This window comes from Aquila chrysaetos, chromosome 4 (assembly GCF_900496995.4).
Source record: "Aquila chrysaetos chrysaetos chromosome 4, bAquChr1.4, whole genome shotgun sequence".
NCBI classification, from domain to species: Eukaryota; Metazoa; Chordata; class Aves; order Accipitriformes; family Accipitridae; genus Aquila; species Aquila chrysaetos.
The window spans coordinates 52,532,795-52,550,449 of record NC_044007.1 but is presented as its reverse complement, the minus strand read 5'-3'; the positions used below and the strand labels follow the sequence as shown (position 1 = coordinate 52,550,449).

The window sequence follows — 17,655 nt, the reverse complement described above, 5'->3', positions numbered from 1 at the left end:
AAGCTAAGAAAAAAATAATCGTCGGGTTTTTTTCGGTGGAAATTTTTGAAAGGTCAAATGGCATGCTGAATCACTGATCCACTAGTGAGTCCTCCTTTTCAATCACCTTCATCTGCCTGAGAAGATTACTCATAAAACATGGCCTTTCTGGGGAGGAGGAAGGGTAAGGAGAGAACAGGTCAAGGGTACAGGTTGAGACTAGAAGAACCAAGACGGAATTCAAGATAGGGTGGTTCTTGCAAGGTATGTTTTCCATAAAGATTTCATAAGTCTTGTTGCTCTGTCAAGAGAGCTGTGTCTCGTCTTGCACATCTGTGCTGAGAAGAATAATATATATATATTATTTTTAATGGGCAGTTTGAGCGGTTAAGCTTGCTGTCATGACTCAGCAAAGTACATTCTGTGCCTCAGCTAGGTAATAGTCTTCTTCAGAACTGATTTTTTCTGTTATTAATAAGAAAGAAGGAAAAACTTTTTCCAGCAGGTTGTATGCTGTAGCTCAAATACTGATGATTCTGTAACCATTAGGGCCTCATTTTCTTGTCTGGAGAGACGTTAATGTCTGATCAGCATGGAAATGTGAAGTGTCTGCTTTATATGGAAAGAACTTCTCTGCTGATCTCCGGTCTTGACTGGTTGGTGATCTAAGAGGCTGTGTTGTAAGTTTTCCTGGCGGTACCCATAATGGATTGACAGGAATGGCCGGATATGAACCTGCATTTTTGCATGTCAGCTTTATAATACAATTTCAGTGTTTGTAGAGATAGAATGGCTTGTTTTCTTTCTAAGTGAGAGTCTCTGTGTCTTTCAGCTTTACTTCCTTTTAACAGTTGCTGCAGGGTGCTCGTGCCTGTCTTGATCAGATACTGACTGTATCATCTAGAAGTCTGGGCACTGTGCGACACAACAAGAAAGATATTGTTGCTCAAGATAGAGCAATGTTTTTAGGATGCTGCATCCATCACAGAGAACACAAATGGGCTCACCCAGGTTCAGTAAGCTTCGCTGAACCAAGGGGACTGAAGGGTGTAAGGACACGGGACTGGTGTTACCAGCCTTTCCAGTGTTACGGCAAAATGGTAGTTTTGTGGTCTTGGGCCTTGGTAGACTGTAGGTAAGGAGTCTCTTCTTGTGGGATTACCTCCAGTGAAAGGGAAATTTTTTTTTCTTTCATATAATCTTTCATTATATAGAATAATTAAGCAAATATTTGAGGATCATGAAATCATTTTCATACTCCACTTGAAGGTCTTCAGGTTTACATTAATTTCAAGGAACTTTTAACTGTGCCAGCTTGAAATTGAAGGCATCAACTGCATTTTTGTCTGACAGACCCCACTAATACCACACCAGGTGTATGCTTCCAGCACTGAATACCATATGCTGTGCATCCTTTTTCTGTGCATTTAATGCTTGGCTAACACTTTGCTACCAGAAAAAATGCATGCCTGTACCTAAGGTCTTTTTCGTGTTGGCTGTTGGGTAAGCAAACTCTGTATACAAAGAAAAAGCAGGAACTGAAAAAAAAAACCAAACAGGTGAAGGTTTAGAAGGTGTCTTAAATGTGACTGGAAGTTTCTCTGTTCACAGACTTGGAGAGGATATGAGCAGGACGACTGGATCCCTCGCACCTATCAGGATTTGGAAGGTCTACCTTGCATTGTTATTCTAACTGGCAAGGACCCTCTAGGAGAGACTTTCCCCAGGTGCTGTTATTACTCTTGCAATATGGTTGTTCTCTTAACATGTTTAGATAAGTTGGGGGATGGATAAGTGGTTTGATACCATCTGGCTATTTTTTTCACAAAAAAGTCTATTTTAGGCTTTATTTGGGAACAGTTTAAAATTTTGGAAAGTGTGGTTTCTGAAAAGTAAAGCTACTGTACTCTGTGGGTCAATGAATGTCTATGCAAAGTACCGAGGAGCATAACTTATGTGATGAATATTTTAAAATTTTATTTTATTTTTACTGGCTAATAAAATTATTCATGAATATTTAATAAGGAATTCAAGAGAGAGACTATTCTTCAAAGCCAGAGAAAACAAAACTTTCTTTTTTCTTGGGTTGGGTTTTCTAGGTCGTTGAAATACTGTGACCTTCGACTAATTGACTCAAGCTACTTAACTCGGACTGCATTAGAGCAAGAAATAGGCCTGGCATGCTGCTACGTCTCGAAGGAGGCAATTCGAGGGCCTATTGTAGCTCTTGACCTTAGTGAGAAGGAGCATGAGAAGGCTAATGGTAGCGAGAATGACTCTGATGAGCTGTTGATAGACTTGGACCGACCCCAGAGTAATAGCAGTGCTGTCACTGGAACGTCAGGTCAGTTATTCTGCTGTTGCCCTGAAAAACAAGTCTTCGTTCCTACATCATTGGAATTTGAACGCAAACATTGAGATGTTTAGTCAAATGTGGGTTGATTAGCTGTATCCTGCTGCAAGCTAGGCAATGAAATGTTAGTAGCAGATTTTTTCCATAGTGAGCAATTCTCCTGTGTACAGCTAAAAGGGAATGGTGTTGCAGTGGGAGGATGATATGCCATAGCTAAGGGTCCCTTGTGAATTTTATTTTTAAACTCAACATTACACATTTGTTGCTAATTTAGTCTGGTGGATCCTGAAAAGATCTTAAAAATCAGAGTAGAAATGGATAGTATAAAATTTTAGGAATAGAAAAATGCTCTGTAACTGCGGGGGTAGCTATGGATGATGATGGATATTTGCCTCCTTGCCAAGACCAACAGATTGTTGGGGTCTGCCCTACTTCTTCAGGCATCAATGGAGCATCATCTCTCACCAGGCCTTCCCTTCTTTGCATTCCTCAGGCAATTCTGGGTCCTTCCTTTTGTTTCCCTATGAGTTTGAGGTATTAAGACAGCTGAACTGGACCTTTGCCATACACCAGATCGTCCCATACACCAACTAAACCTGACTGGTATGGAGGAGGGAGCATAGCCCAGTTCACATTAAAGTTGCTGTGAAATGAATGCTCTGTTCCCCAAAGGAAGGAGTGTCAAATCAATCTGTGTATACAGTGGTGTATTATACTTGAATTTCAGAAGGTTGTACCATCAAATCCCAAATCCCAGATGGGGAATGGTAATTAACGTACAGAGCTAAATGTTCATTTGGGATTGGGACACTTGTGTTTGGACTCTGAACCCTAACAGAAGGGCTGTTGCCTCTCCAGCAAGAGGGACAGATGGGTGTGTGTCAATGATTTCTTTTTAAACAGTGAAACACTGACCTAAGCCACGTGATGATCTCGCCCAGCAGCACTCATTGAACAGAAGTATTTGAAGATTAGGATTGTCCCATAGATCAAATGAGTTAATGATTTCTTTACATTTTCTTATGTCAGCCAGTATCTGTTCATTGCCTGCTCTTTGTTTCACCAGGGTCCCTGGCAGACAATGGTGTGAGTTCCTCGAGTGCTGCAGACAAGTCTCAGAAGCAAGCACCATCGCTTAACTTTCAGACTGTGGCGCACAGCTCAGTAGATGAGGGAACTTACCCCAGTTTCACAGCTGGAGAGACCATGAAACAAGAATGCGACTCCCTGGGTAACCAGATGGCGAGCAGCACCACTTCGAAACTATCATCACTGTCTTCGGTCTCCCAGACGTTTCGGTGGCCTGCCCATTCAGCCAAAGACAGCAAGGCCCTCCATGCTGCGCTGCCACGCATCATCATCCTGTCGAAAGCTGCCTACTGTCTCCTGAGCTCGCAGAAAAGTGGAAATTTGCCTTCCTCCTCTTCCCTCCTGCCTCATGCTGACGTGTCTTGGCTGAGCTCTCTGAGGCCTCTGCTTCACAAGGACATGAACAGTGAAGAGCAGTCTCTCTACTACAGGCAGTGGACGACAGCCCGACAGCACCACGCGGACTTCAGCAATCAGGGTGAGGCGTCTGGCTCGAGGAGTTTTCACCCCAGGCGGCTGCTTTTGACAGGACCACCGCAAGTAAGAGAACAGTTCCTTCCTCTTGCCTTATTAGCACGATGAGAGGACCAATGATGAGGACTGGAGATTGTACTGTAAAGGCCCCCTGCAAGGTTGCGCGCAGTGATGTATTTTGAGGTCAAAAATAAGTCTAATTTTAAGGTTAAGTCCATGCTGGAAGTGGTAAGGAGAGGATGGTGCTGTATGTCATTTTTAGCCTAAATGAAATACACGTGGACGGCACTGGGCATAAAACTGCCATGAGCATATCAGTAGAGACGCAGTTATCACTGCTGATCTCCCTGTGTACAAAAATGATACAGCCTGTGGGCCAGGTTTTGCTCAAAGATCAATTTTGTAATACTGTTCAGCATAATGGGGAATATTATGTCTTGTTATGTTTTCAGGCAGAGCTAGAATGGGGTAAGCCCAAAGGCATTTATCTGAAACATATCCTTCCTTCATGTTAGTCTGAGTGGGGATTTGGATTTTTTTTCCATCTTTGGCTCAGGTGGGAAAGACTGGCTCATACTTGCAGTTCCTAAGGATCCTCTTCCGTATGCTGATCCGGTTGCTGGAAGTAGATGTGTATGATGAAGAAGAGATTAATGCCAGTAAGTATATAGTAGTCATTCTTAATATGCATTTTAAAGAGCCTCTGTTATGTATTATTCAGCAGTGACAAATTTTTAGGCTCACGGAAAGACTATAAATTACATCTACCACTTGTCTTGTTCGTTAGCGTATAGCTTGACTTATTGTAGGTGTCTGCATATATTTAAATATAGATGAATAAAACCTAAATTTTATATTGGGCTTAGCTGAGAACTATTAAATGTATTTTGGATTGATATATTTGGATAGCGCAAAAATGAAAGTGAACACAAAACTGTAAATGGGCAACATCTGCCCATGTTACCTCTCCTTGCTAGTTTTTATGCACTGGCTGCTTTTAAGCAGACAAGACTTTTAAGAACATTTCGTTTCTGGCCAAAACATCACCATTATTTATGTTCAAGTATAAATTAGATACCAATTTTCAGAAAGACTGTCTTCTGTCTGCAGTCTACAGATCTTAGGCTGAGGAAAAAGGGGATGGGGAGCCTCTCTGGATTTGCGCTCATTTGTCAGATCTCACAGATCCTTTAACTGCTGTGGCAGGACTTTGCCCTGAGATGCACAAACCCTTTTAAAAATGAGTCCTCTTCAGGGTGTTCTTTACATAACTCTGTGGTGTTGTAGCGAAGATAACTCCACGATGCATAAATCTCATGACCATTACACTGGCATCCTGAAAATGTAGTTGCTGTCAAACCTTTGAAAAGACTAATTTTTATTTCTACTCAGAAAGTGCTATTAAATTAAAAAAAAAAAAAGTATTTTCCTTTGATTTGGAACTTTGGGGGCTGTTATTCTGTCATTATTTGAACTAAAGTATCCCAGAAACTTAGGATGAAATACCAAAATGTAAGAGAAGTTCCACGTCATGCTGTCTGGCCTGTTGTGATCACAGCAACATGTCACACCCCTGCCAGGAATGCGTAGAACTCCATCAGAAGAGCAGTTTGGGTTTATTTGGGGTTTTTGGTTGTGGCTTTTTTGCTCCCACTACCTCTATTGGAATACTTTTCCAGAGCCCTAGTGCTCTTATGATTTAAAATATTATTTTATTCTCCAACCCAAAGATGTTCCTGTCCCAATTATAAACATTCTCTTTGGGACCAAAGGAAATATTAATATAAATTAAAATACTTTTTCTCTTCTTTTATGTTTGCTTCTATGGTGTAGTCAAGCTGGAATCTTACCCCCTCTCAGTGTTTCATCTAGATAGCCTGCATCTTCTTACAGGATCCTCACAAATGACAGGGTCTTTATTCTGCTTATCAGTTTAGTAGCTCTTGTCTACACATCTATTTTCAATTTACCCTTCTGTTACTTGGGTAACCAGAACTGAATGTGGTATTCTGCAGGACATTTAACCTGGGCTGGTTAAATACAACATCTCATGTATTCCCCTGCCCACACTGAAAAGCCCCATGACTGATGAAACCTATGATTGCACTGGTCTTTTCCATCCTCCCATTTCACTGGCACAGACATGTAGCTTGTACTTGTGGGTTCCTCTGCAACTCAGTCATTTCCAATCAAGGTGCTCCCAACCTGCTGCAGAAATGCTTGTTATTAGTCCTTGATTGTACATAGGACTTGTATTTTTTCTGTTAAATATCATGCAGTTTCTGTTGTTAACAGTTTTCAAGGGCATTGAATTCTTTCTGGATGATCTTCAATTCCCTCTCTGTATTGACAGTGACTCTTAGACTGTGCCACCAGCAAACGTAAACCAATTTTTTTTTTTTTTTTTTTTTTAGTTGGTGACATTAGTGAAAATAATTAAACAGTATGCCCCTCTACTGATCTTTTAACTTCATTGGTAATCTCCACCTGCCTTACGATGTTACATACTGCCATCTTCTGTTTAATCAACTTTTTCAATTTACAGAGCATTCACTGTCTCCATTTTCTTCAGCTGTATTAATAATTTGTCATATAGTATCATATCAAATACTTAAGTTCAGAAGGATAAGATGCATTGCATTTCCTTTGTTCAGAGAAATAGATATATCATAGCTGTGTAATGAAAGTAACACAGGATTTCTTTGGTCAACCCATGTTGCATTTTATTACATTTTTCAATTACCTCAACTTAAATTATTTCCTTCACCCTCTCCAAGTTTTGAATATTACCAAGGTCAAAGTAACGGACCCAGAGATCCGTAGACTACTGCATCTCCTCTTAAATGGTGATAATATATGAGCTATGCTTGCGTTGAAATCAGTCACCTGCCTGATTTCACATACTTGTTCTTTCAGAAATCTGTCATGGAGGTTATTCTTTCTCTCTGTTTTGAGTGTGTATCAAGCTTTTAGAGTTTTGTTTCCATCTTGGCTTATAGTAAACCTTTTATTCCCTTGAAAACATAATTGTCAAAGTAAAAAAAAAATGAAAAAAATTAATTTATATAGTTGAGGTGATATGGCAAAGAAAATTGTTATTTGTTTACATGCACTTTTCTGAGGTCTACCTCAGCTTGACATTTAGCAAAGCTTATTTTATCTCACACTTGTTGACATTTAAGAAAAAACTTCATCCACTGGTGAGCTTTTTCCATTCCTCATGGACTTTGTTCGTTCTTAGTGTCCTCTTTGATGTAGTCCCTCTGAAGCCCTTTCCTCCTGGTGTTTTTATTTTGCTTGGTATGCTGGTTACTGGTTGTTTGGGAACTGCAATTCCAAGAAGTCCAAGTCTCATTCACAGGCAAGTCCCTGGTTTTCTCAGGCCAGCTGACTTACAGAGCAAGCTTTCTTAGAATTTGTCTGTATGGACAAACTAATATGCTTCGCCTGACCGTCGGCGTATATTAATTTGAGCATGACACAGCGCCGGTGAGGTTAAACTACTGCTGGCTCACATCCTATTGAGTCAGTCTGGGTAGGGTGAGCATGTGCTTGTCTGTAGACCCAACCTTTCATCTGAATTTGCTTTTCTAAAACCGGTAACCTCAGTTACAAACCTACTTTTCTGTGTTCTTCCATCTCCTTTTAAACTGAATTGACTCATGTTCAAGCTGCAATCCAAGGTTGCTTTCTTTGGCCAGTGCTTTCTAATGTTCCCATTACTTACACTTAATTTTTTACTTTAGACTTATCTCTGTTGGATCAAAGCAAAGAAGTTCCAGTTGATCCTTGCTGGCCACATCCCATTTTCTAACAGGAGTGTGTCTTTTACTGCCTTTACCATGTACCACCAGCTACTCGTTCATAAATTTATACAGCCTGTTTTCCCTTGCTTTCATCTTTCTGCCTTTGGATACTTTTGCTTCTCGTTTACCCAATGCTCCTCATTCCAACACAGAGAGGTTCAAGACTACACCTGTATCTTCTTCACAGATAGGACCATTCATTGGAGCTTGATGAGGAGCACAGCAGAAAGATACCTATGAGGCTCCTTTGCCTGCATGCAGTTTCCAAGGAATTGCCATTTCTTTGAAATGGCTTTGTGTGGATTATAATTTCAGTTTTGGTAATATTTATGATGTTCAAAGACGTCTCTGTCTGTGTGTGTGCACACCTGTGTGAGTTCCTGTGCAACTGTAAATCAGCAAACATTACCATTCAGTCGGTATCTGATACTGCTTACCTGAAGCGTGTTGTTGCAGACCATACAGAAAACAGTGAAATTACTCAGTCTAGCAATGACCACTGGCCGGACATTGAGATCTTCAGCAAAATGCCTTTTGACCTGAGTGTACATGACCCCAAGTACAGAACTATAAGTCCTGTATACACGGAACAACTCTCAAGAGTGAAACAAGGTAAGTAAAATGTAGAGTTTTTTAGGAATACTTCCCTGCAAAGAATCAGCTTTTATTGATTCTTAATCTCCAAAATTATACGGAACAAACCAACTTGTGTGTTCTTTACAATTGTTACCAGGATCACAGTCTCCAATTTTTAACACTCATAAAATTTCTGTTACTACTTTTCTTTGTGCACAGAAACAAGCAAAGAAACAAAATCAGAGGAACCTAAGAAAAGGGAGACCGTGTCCATGATGTTGACTAAATATGCAGCTTACAATACGTTTCATCACTGTGAACAGTGCCATCAGTATATGGATATTAATCCTGCCGCACAGGTTGGTGTCAAGGTCCAGGGGTAAAATGCATCCTTGATTTTTCTGTGGTGTCTCCAGGCGTACCGCTCTGGTCTCAGGACTCATGCTTTCACCTTCCCTGAGATGAAATTGTTTAATTCTTCCATTCTCAGAGGAGATACTGAGCTACAGACCCTGGAGCATCAACTGTGGCTGCTGTGTTCTGCATGAGCAGTTCTCCTCTCCAGCTGCCTCTAACAAAGGGTGAATATTGTGACTAGTTGTCTCAAGCCAAAGCATTATTCAGCCTGCCCAGAGGGTTCGCAGTATCTCATGGGAGAGGACTGTAAAATTGAGAGATGCTTGTCTTGCCTAAATGCCAGCCATCCACACCTGTGATGGGAGACTGGAAGGCCTACTTCTTCCTCCCTTTGTATGTAACTGTGCATGCTTCTCAGCAGTAGCTTATGAGTTACTGGACAAAAATTATCATCTTTAACTGTTTAGTCAAAAAACTTTTGATCTCTAAAACAGTTATGCTCACAGGAGACTGGCAGGTGAGATTATTCCTGGTTAATAGCTCAAACATTATTTCTTAACCACCACCAACAGTTTACTTGGAAATTTCTTATCTCAAGTTGTTCTTTCCTTGCTTGCTAATCTTTTCCAACAGCTTGCTAATTAAGCTAACACAGCGTAGACATACTGACCTGGAAATGTACAATGTCAGTTACTACGGAACAGCACCAGCAGGTCTGGTTTAAACCTCATGCTTCATTAAGTACGTTGACACAAACAAACCCAAAGGACATCTGTTGTTCCCTCCACCCATCTTTGTGCATATGGTCAAACATAACAACTAGTCATAAATATAAATATATACTTGTATGTGCAAGTGTGAGTTGTGTATATAGAATTATGATAATTGAACTCAGAGAAATTACACATCCAAAGGGGAGTCATTGGATAGCATTATGAAGGGAGAGAGATTCTTAAATGCTTTAACAGAACCTAAATAAAGCCCCTTTCATTTTTCAGCTTTACTTATGGTAATTATTTCAGTTCTTTACTAAAGATTACAGAAAGCTGATTGCTAAGAGTAAATGATTTGACCTTGTAGTAAGACAAATGCTTCTGTAGGATGAAATCTTATCAGATACATAGGCACTTTGTATACACTTACATGGTTCAGTGAAGCGCTGTGCAAACTTAAGCTCACCCAAATTCTTCATCGCCTTGTTAATGGCGTGGTCTGCTCTGGTTACCTAGCTGCTTAGAAGAGTATTGCCACAGGAAAAATACCATACTAACGCAGCCATGCTGCTGCTGAGGTGTCTGAATGGCAGTGCATTCCATGTGGCGGCACACCCTTACACTACACTGCTCTTTGATTCTTTTGGGAAAATTTATTTGGACAGTTTGTTTCCTAGTATATGTATTTTTCACTTCTCTTTAAGAATACTGATAAATAGTTTCCAGCTCAAATGGACTTCAGAAGAGTCCAGTTTGGCCAAAGATCTTTACTGGTACATAAAGCTGATTCTTTTAATATCAAGGCCAGTTACATGCCTAAGTAATGTGGCTGACGGTAGAGGAAAATGAGAACATAATAGAGTTAACTTCAGTTACTGAAAGAGAATGTTTTGGATGTTTTTCTCTGATGGTTTCCAGTATTGTGACTGTAAGAGCAGGTTGTCATATACTCTTTATGTGTTGCCTGCTTGCAAATCTTTTTTTGTTTGTTTGTTTACAGATATCTGACTCCACTCTGCATGCATTCACATTTTCATCCTCGATGCTAGGAGAAGAGGTTCAACTGCATTTTATAATCCCCAAGTCCAAAGAGAATCATTTTGTCTTCAGCAAGCAGGGAAAGCATCTAGAAAGCATGCGTCTCCCACTTGTTTCTGACAAGGTGCGTGTGCTGCTCTTATCCATCTGCTGGCTACATATGCTGAATGCAGTTAACTTGACATACATTTGTAAATTAATGGTGGTTGGCTGGGTTTTGTTTGTTTGGTTTGTTTTTGTTTTAATGTCTTTTGCATAATTCCTGCCTAACTGTCCTTAGAATTGGAGTTTTTGAGGACAATCATCCCTTTTTGCATTCCTAGTGTCCAGTTCATGTGTGTTGCAATGATCAATAATCTTAAAATCCAGTATAAACAATAAATAAATAAAAATCCATATCAGGAATAACCTGCTTTTTACCTAAAGTTACCAAAATATCTCCTGTTCCAGCAGAATTTGAATGCAGTCAAGAGTCCTATCTTCACTCCATCAAGTGGACGTCATGAACATGGCCTCTTGAACCTCTACCATGCCATGGAAGGCATCAGCCACCTCCACCTTCTTGTAGTCAAGGAATATGAAATGCCACTCTACCGTAAATACTGGCCCAACCACATCATGCTTGTCCTGCCAGGCATGTTCAACAATGCTGGCGTTGGTAAGAAACACTATCAATGCTTTGCTGTGAAGATATCAAAATCCATGTTGGACAATGTGGATCATGTGGTTGAAGGAAACATTGCAGCAGCTCCTCACATTCGTGCTGTGATAATAGCAGCAATATCTGTGCAAAATACAATGATGTGTAAGAACTGCTATTAGGGACATGGAATGCATGTATTGGTCACTGCCTTCTCAGTTTAAATCTGATGTTTTATACACCATATTCACTCATTTTACTCAGCCCTGCTGTGTTTATTCTAGACATTTTACACCTGATTTTTCAAATTGCAACTTTTTTAGTTAGCCAAAGCTAAATATTAACTGCAGCTGAACACTAGGGGTTTGAACTTTGGACTTCGTTTTCATGGATGCTGAGTTTTTCCTGCAAGAAGTTTTAAGTAGCTTCAGTTTTAGAATCTCAGCTCCTTCTTGGTTCAAGTTACTTTATTAATGCCCACAAAATCATGTTCTGCAGAGTCTCTTAAAAGGTCCAGTCTTCTTGGTATCTGTCTTTTAGATTTACTCACACTGAAAAAGGGACATACTGATTTCTTTTTAAACTAAGATGTTACAAGCACTAAGTTCATAAGGGGTAATGACTGCAGATGCTCATGTAGCCTTTCTCTGGGAAGAGAGAGTGATAAAGTCTATTAAAGATCTCCATATGTCTTCTTTATGGTATTTTCTCAGGTGCTGCCAGGTTTCTTATTAAGGAACTTTCCTACCACAATCTAGAACTGGAACGAAACCGCTTGGAGGAACTGGGAGTCAAGCGCCAGTGCGTGTGGCCGTTCATTGTGGTCATGGATGACGCCTGCGTCTTGTGGAACATGCACAGCGTCCACGAACAGTCAAGGTAAGTAACCACCCAGGGCTGGGGTCCCTGCACTGATCCAGCACAGACAGCAGCACACCTGTGACTTAGGCTCATCTCTAGTATCTGACAGAGTATGAAAGTCCAGACAGCTGGAAAAGTTTGGCAGCTGAAACCGCTGGTAACATACTTGAAATATTGCTAAGCAAAAGCAGCTTTCGGCAGTGGCTTTGATGTAATAACACCAGGCTGCCTGTCCAAAGGGCCTCACAGAGGTCATGATTCACTCAATTATTATTCAGATAGCCCAGCAACTGTACACCGAGACATTAGATATGTTGTCTAAAATGCAAAAAATCAGCTCTTTCACTCAGAGCAGTAAGGAGGCTGTCGATTTGTCTTGATGACCACCAACATCCAACCTCCTGCTGTTGCAACACTCCCACCTGGCTCTACCCTTGCATCTGTGGCCCACAGTCAGTACCATCAACAACCTCTGCTTGGGCAAAAGCTGGTCTTGCTTTTAGTGACTATTTGAGTGATTTCTCAATATGTTACTTCCCTGATTTGTTTTGATTCAGTTTATGTTTCTCAATGAAAACACTGTATTTGGGGAACTTTAGCTTTTTAGAAAGCATTAAGCTCTTGCCCTTCTCAGTGCTTTTGCTGTCCATTATGGAGAAAATAGCCTTCCAGAAATGGTGCATAAGGTGATTCCTTTTCCCTTTCTAAATTGCTGCGTAAGACCTTATTCTGCTGAAAGGCCCATTTTCTTATAATAACTAAATTGATGGGATAAGATTAGTTGGCTGTTGTTTAGAAAGTCTGTGTTTATGTATATATTTTTACAGCATCTAGAGTAAACACTCTCAATTGTTAATGGAATTTTGTGGTCCTTTGTATACACATATATGTATATATATATGCAGTGTATGTTATATAAAAATAATAAGCTATGTTTATATGTTGTGTATGATCATGTTTTACAGCCAGTCCCTGGAGCCTGGGGGTTCCAGCAAGAATGTGTCTCTGAAGAGCGTCCTCCAACACATTGAAGCTACCCCCAAAATTGTTCATTATGCAATACTGGGTGTTCAGAAATGGAACAGCAGGCTGAATGCCAGGAAAGCAAAGGCTCCATTCTCCAGGTGCCACGTGCGTGATTTTATACTGCTCAACATAGACCTGACCCAGAATGTGCAATATGATCTAAACAGGTAGGCAATATATATATTTATGTGGTAAAATAGTATGCTGGCATGATAAGAATCTTGTCACCATATTTCTGAATGCTGTCAAGATAAATAGAAAGATCCTGTCTAAGGTAACAAGTGCAGAATCACAAAAATAAAATACAGAGTGATATATGTTGCATCTGAATAAATAAGGCATCAAATTAAACTTACCATCAGCCAAAAAATCTGGGAGAGACAGACCATGAGGCAAGGGCAAGGGAGGGCTACAAAAGACTGAAAAGGCAGAGGAGAAAGAAGAAACTTCAGGAGAAAAAAGTAACCAGGAGACCAAAAATAAAAGAAAGAAGCCAAAATTACATCAGTCACAGGAAGAGTGCGCAGCTTCCAGTCTCTGGAAGAGGCAGGAGCCTGTCGCATGACTAAGAACAAGAGGTATAGGAAATGGTTGAGCCATTGCTATGTCAAATGCTATGAGGAGAGTTTCCTTGTATTTCCTTCAGAGTCAGCTATCCTCCCTGTTACCACTTGGGTTTGCAATAAAAACAGATGAATAAATAACTTCCCGCTATTTCCTTCCTTTTTTTCCTCTCCTCACCAAACTCCATCCTAAAGCATTTGCAATAAAGCACTGTTATCATGGGGCTTTACTGCTAGTCCTCATCACAGACCGAAGCAATTTCCAATTCCCCCCGTTCCTGGCCAAGTAAGTAGAATAAACCCTCTCTCTGCTAGCCACAGAGTGGCCCTGGGGCATCTCGCCCTGGTCTCCTGCTGCTGTTTTAAGGGATCCCGTATATGTGAGGGAGGAATTGTAGCCTGTCAGTGCAAGCCAGGGTCTGGTGTGGCTTCCAGAGCTCTTGATTTCACATTCTCTGGCTGGTTGAATCATGAGATGGGAATCAGCCCACAGAAGTGAGCAATTACATTGTAAATAGCACAGGATAAATGTTAAGTCTTCAGCTGCTTTGTATCCCACAGCCAAATATTTGTCAAAGCCACATTTATCCCCTGATTCCAGTTCATCAAAAAATACGTCATATAGAACTGGCTTGTTCAGAAATGGAGGTTGGTCACTGCAGAGCTTCTCTCAGTTTATATATATAAAAAAAGAACTAAAAAGAAGGAGAAAATAAAAAAGGAAAGGGTGAGGAGGAAGTGATTGATCCCAGTACATGACGAGGATGAGAGGGCTAGCCAGACTTGGTATGGGGAAGATGCATACAGATGCACTGAAAAGTGAAGACTTGCTTCGTCTTAAGAGGGCCAGAAGTTGCTTTCCTACACCGGGAGCACATTGAAGGAATGAATCTTCAGAGCTGCGTAGAGAATTTGTATAGGCACCATATCAGATGGTTTCCAAAAATCTCTGCTGAGCCCATTCCAGTGCATTTCAGCCATGGGTGTGTGAATGCTTGCTCACACACAGCAGCCACACAGCTGTTTTAGTGATCTTGTGTTTAATGTCTAGGTATTTCTGTGAAGATGTAGATTTTAATCTGCGGACAAACAGCAGCGGCCTGCTCATCTGCCGCTTCAACAACTTCAGTGTCATGAAGAAACATATTCAGGTTGGAGGACAAAAGGACTTTGTCGTTAAGCCAAAAATCATGGTGAGTGTGGATGTATGCTCCGTTGTACATAATGGGTAAAATCAGGACCTGTTTCCCCTAGAAATAATGAATTCTCTAGCCTTTTAGATTTATTTTGTGCTTATTTGACATCTGACATTCATGGCCTACTCCGTGGTAGGGCTGCCACATCAGAAGTAGAAAATAGTAAATATTTTGCTAATTATAAATTACTAACAATAATCCTCCTAATCTATTAGAAGATGGACTGGGATCGGAAAGAGTTTGGTCTAGCTATTCAGTGGTATCTCTGACAGAGGAAGAATTTGCAGACATACACTCTGATCAAAAGCAGGCAAGTTGTACTGGACCTGGTTTTAAAAATTTTAGCACAGCCACTAGTTTCCAGTGTTTGCTGGTTTGTGATGACTTTCAGTCCTTGTACTTGCTGACAAAAAGAGACCTGAGGAAAGTCATTGAAAATTGGGATCTTCTGAAATCCACCCAGGAAATCCAAGTATTTATAAAAATGGTGTGGGGATACCAAATATTTTATACAGTGTATGTTACAGCTGTGCTGGCTTTAAATGGAGTTATATTTCAAAGGGTTGGTTTTACCCTAGGAATCTTATAGTTTGTGTTCCTGGTGGTTTTAAACACATCCCACACCATGTCTCTCTTAAAAACTCACCCCTGTATTTCAGATTTAACTGACTAAACCCCAGATTTGAGTATTTTGGGAGGTCATTTTCTGAATTTTCCTTTTCTTGTGATTGCAGTGGAATCTGTAGTGATGGACTGGCCTATGAGAAAACTCCATAGAAAACGTTTTCTGTGGATGACTCCACACAAGGAGGATGTCATTTCCTATACTGTCCAGGAGTAAGGCAGGATGAAGGGTGTTGTGACAATTTGAACTCCCTATTTTATGTCCCTTCTTTAGGCAAGCAGATACCCACAGAAGTACTTAGCAACCACAGAACAATTAATTAATTTACTTCTGTGCTGTGGTGCTATATCAAAATAGAGCTGGGATTTTTGATTCTTTCCCCCAGCTTGCTTTCTCTTCCTGCCCTGTCATGGTGATCCTTTCCCCAGCTAGAGGAACTCCTGCAGAGAAGATACACTGAGTAGGTGGGTTAAAAGGGGCTCCCCTTGGTTTCATTGCAGGTTTCGGACAGCCTGGCACCAATAATGCCTCTTCAGTATGTCTGTGCCCCTGACAGTGAGCATACGTTGTTGGCAGCCCCATCTCAGTTCCTCCTGGAAAAATTTCTTCAACATGCGACATACAAACTCTTTCCGAAGGCCATTCATAACTTCAAGAACCCGGTATTGGCCATTGACTGCTACCTGAACATCGGGCTTGAGGTACCAAATATTTGCAGGGATAATGGGGACCATTAAATGTAAACCTTTACTTCAACATGTGTCTTGTGTTGAAAACCCTTTCTTTTATAAGCCCTCAGCATCAAGGGTAGAGTTTGAAGACTTTGGTCTCACAAAGTGAGACCCTGCTGTCGGAGCTAAAGGCCCAACTCCACTGGAAGAGTTGGAAGTGTGGCCTCCTAGCTGGCTGGTGTGGGTAGAGACCAGACGTCTGTGATAGATTGATGTGATCTGCAAAGGAATTGGGCATGTCTGTCTGAAATAATATTTTATATGAAGCAAAAACCTGAAAGTGATGCCATTCTTGACAGAACTTGGAGTACTGCTTAGCTGTCTGAACAAAAACTCTCCACAAAATTTTTTAGATCACTGTCATACCCATACAGCCTTTTATCACCTGTGTTTGATTTGTCCTTGCAACAACCTTGTTTTGGCTAAGAGAGTTTCTGATACAACCCTTTTCTGGTGGCTTGCTTCGCTGAGGGACAAAGCTCATCTTTATAATGCAGCTCTCCTTTTAGATGCTTTTCTCTTCATGAACCTGGGTTTCTAGGGAAACTAGTTTTTTGCAAGTATGTCTTAGATGTCTGTAGGTAAGGAGATCAGAATTTTTGAACCCATTGGTCAGTTTGAACTGGGTCTCAAGCAGGGTGAAAGTCTAACAAGGGTTTTGTTCTGACGAATTTTATGGAAGTTGGTGGCAGGATAGAGAAGAAACCCTTTGAAACAGAGCAGCCATCGCGGCACTGAAACAGAGGAGCTCAAGCTTCAGTGGTTTCAGTAGTCATGGAATTGCTTACTGTGTTTGACAAATGTATCCTTTATTAGAATAACCTAAATAATCTTAATAGTTGTTATAAGCAGGTAATTCACAGAGAAAAAGAAAATCAAACTGAATTAGAGAGCCCTGAAATAACATATTGCAGACTTGGTGACCAAATCTGAATCTAGAAGTTTGTCCCTTGTGTTGTTTCCTAGGGGAAGTTTGCTCAATACTGCATTCTTGTTGGATTGTGTTTTTACCAGCACCAGCTAAATCACCTGTTACCACTAAGTTATATTCCATTCCACTTAAAGTCTTACTTAGGCATTTTCTAACACAGAAGTCCTTCCTTTCTTTTCCCCTTCTGTTTCAGGTGGCTATATGCTATATTAGTTCCCGCCCACACTCAGTCAATGTCAACTGCGAAGGGGTGTTCTTCAGTGGACTTCTGCTTTATCTCTGCGACTCCTTTGTTGGTGCAGACCTCCTCAAGCGGTTCAGGTTTCTGAAAGGTAATCTTATTGCTCTGCTGGGCATCCTGGGTGCTTTCCTGCCAAGTAATAGCATGGAGGAAAAGGGAAAGGTAGAGGAATAACCAGCTTCATTAAACAGCTCCAATATTTTCACAGTTAGTGCTGCCATTGTTTTCAAAAGAAATAGATGGAGTGTTTCTTTTGGCAATGTATAAAACTTCTGTTCCTGTTGGTAATAAGTACAAGTAATTGAACCTTTGCTAAGCTTTGATAAATTACATTCATTAAATTATTTTAAAGTGACATCAAATGGAAATAGGTGCAGAAAAACAAGAATACATGGAAATCAGTCAGTGAATCTTGCAGTCAGCAACTTGAGAGTTTAGAGCATAGGTGTTGCTGAT

At 40.6% G+C, this 17,655-nt stretch overlaps 1 protein-coding gene across 8 annotated transcripts in view; it reads left to right on the top strand.

The window, feature by feature from the left end:
- The window catches only part of GREB1L (GREB1 like retinoic acid receptor coactivator), a 145,412-nt gene that overhangs the window by 123,710 nt on the left and 4,047 nt on the right, over positions 1–17,655 (top strand). For all 8 annotated transcript variants that reach the window (XM_041122842.1, XM_030011979.1, XM_041122841.1 and 5 more), the window contains 13 exons: positions 1,591–1,706; positions 2,079–2,323; positions 3,399–3,961; positions 4,452–4,554; positions 8,158–8,313; positions 8,497–8,636; positions 10,348–10,509; positions 10,839–11,043; positions 11,739–11,904; positions 12,852–13,079; positions 14,527–14,668; positions 15,797–15,997; positions 17,152–17,290. In XM_041122842.1, coding sequence (XP_040978776.1) covers positions 1,591–1,706; positions 2,079–2,323; positions 3,399–3,961; positions 4,452–4,554; positions 8,158–8,313; positions 8,497–8,636; positions 10,348–10,509; positions 10,839–11,043; positions 11,739–11,904; positions 12,852–13,079; positions 14,527–14,668; positions 15,797–15,997; positions 17,152–17,290 — 2,566 coding nt within the window. The remainder of the gene's footprint in view (positions 1–1,590; positions 1,707–2,078; positions 2,324–3,398; positions 3,962–4,451; positions 4,555–8,157; positions 8,314–8,496; positions 8,637–10,347; positions 10,510–10,838; positions 11,044–11,738; positions 11,905–12,851; positions 13,080–14,526; positions 14,669–15,796; positions 15,998–17,151; positions 17,291–17,655) is intronic.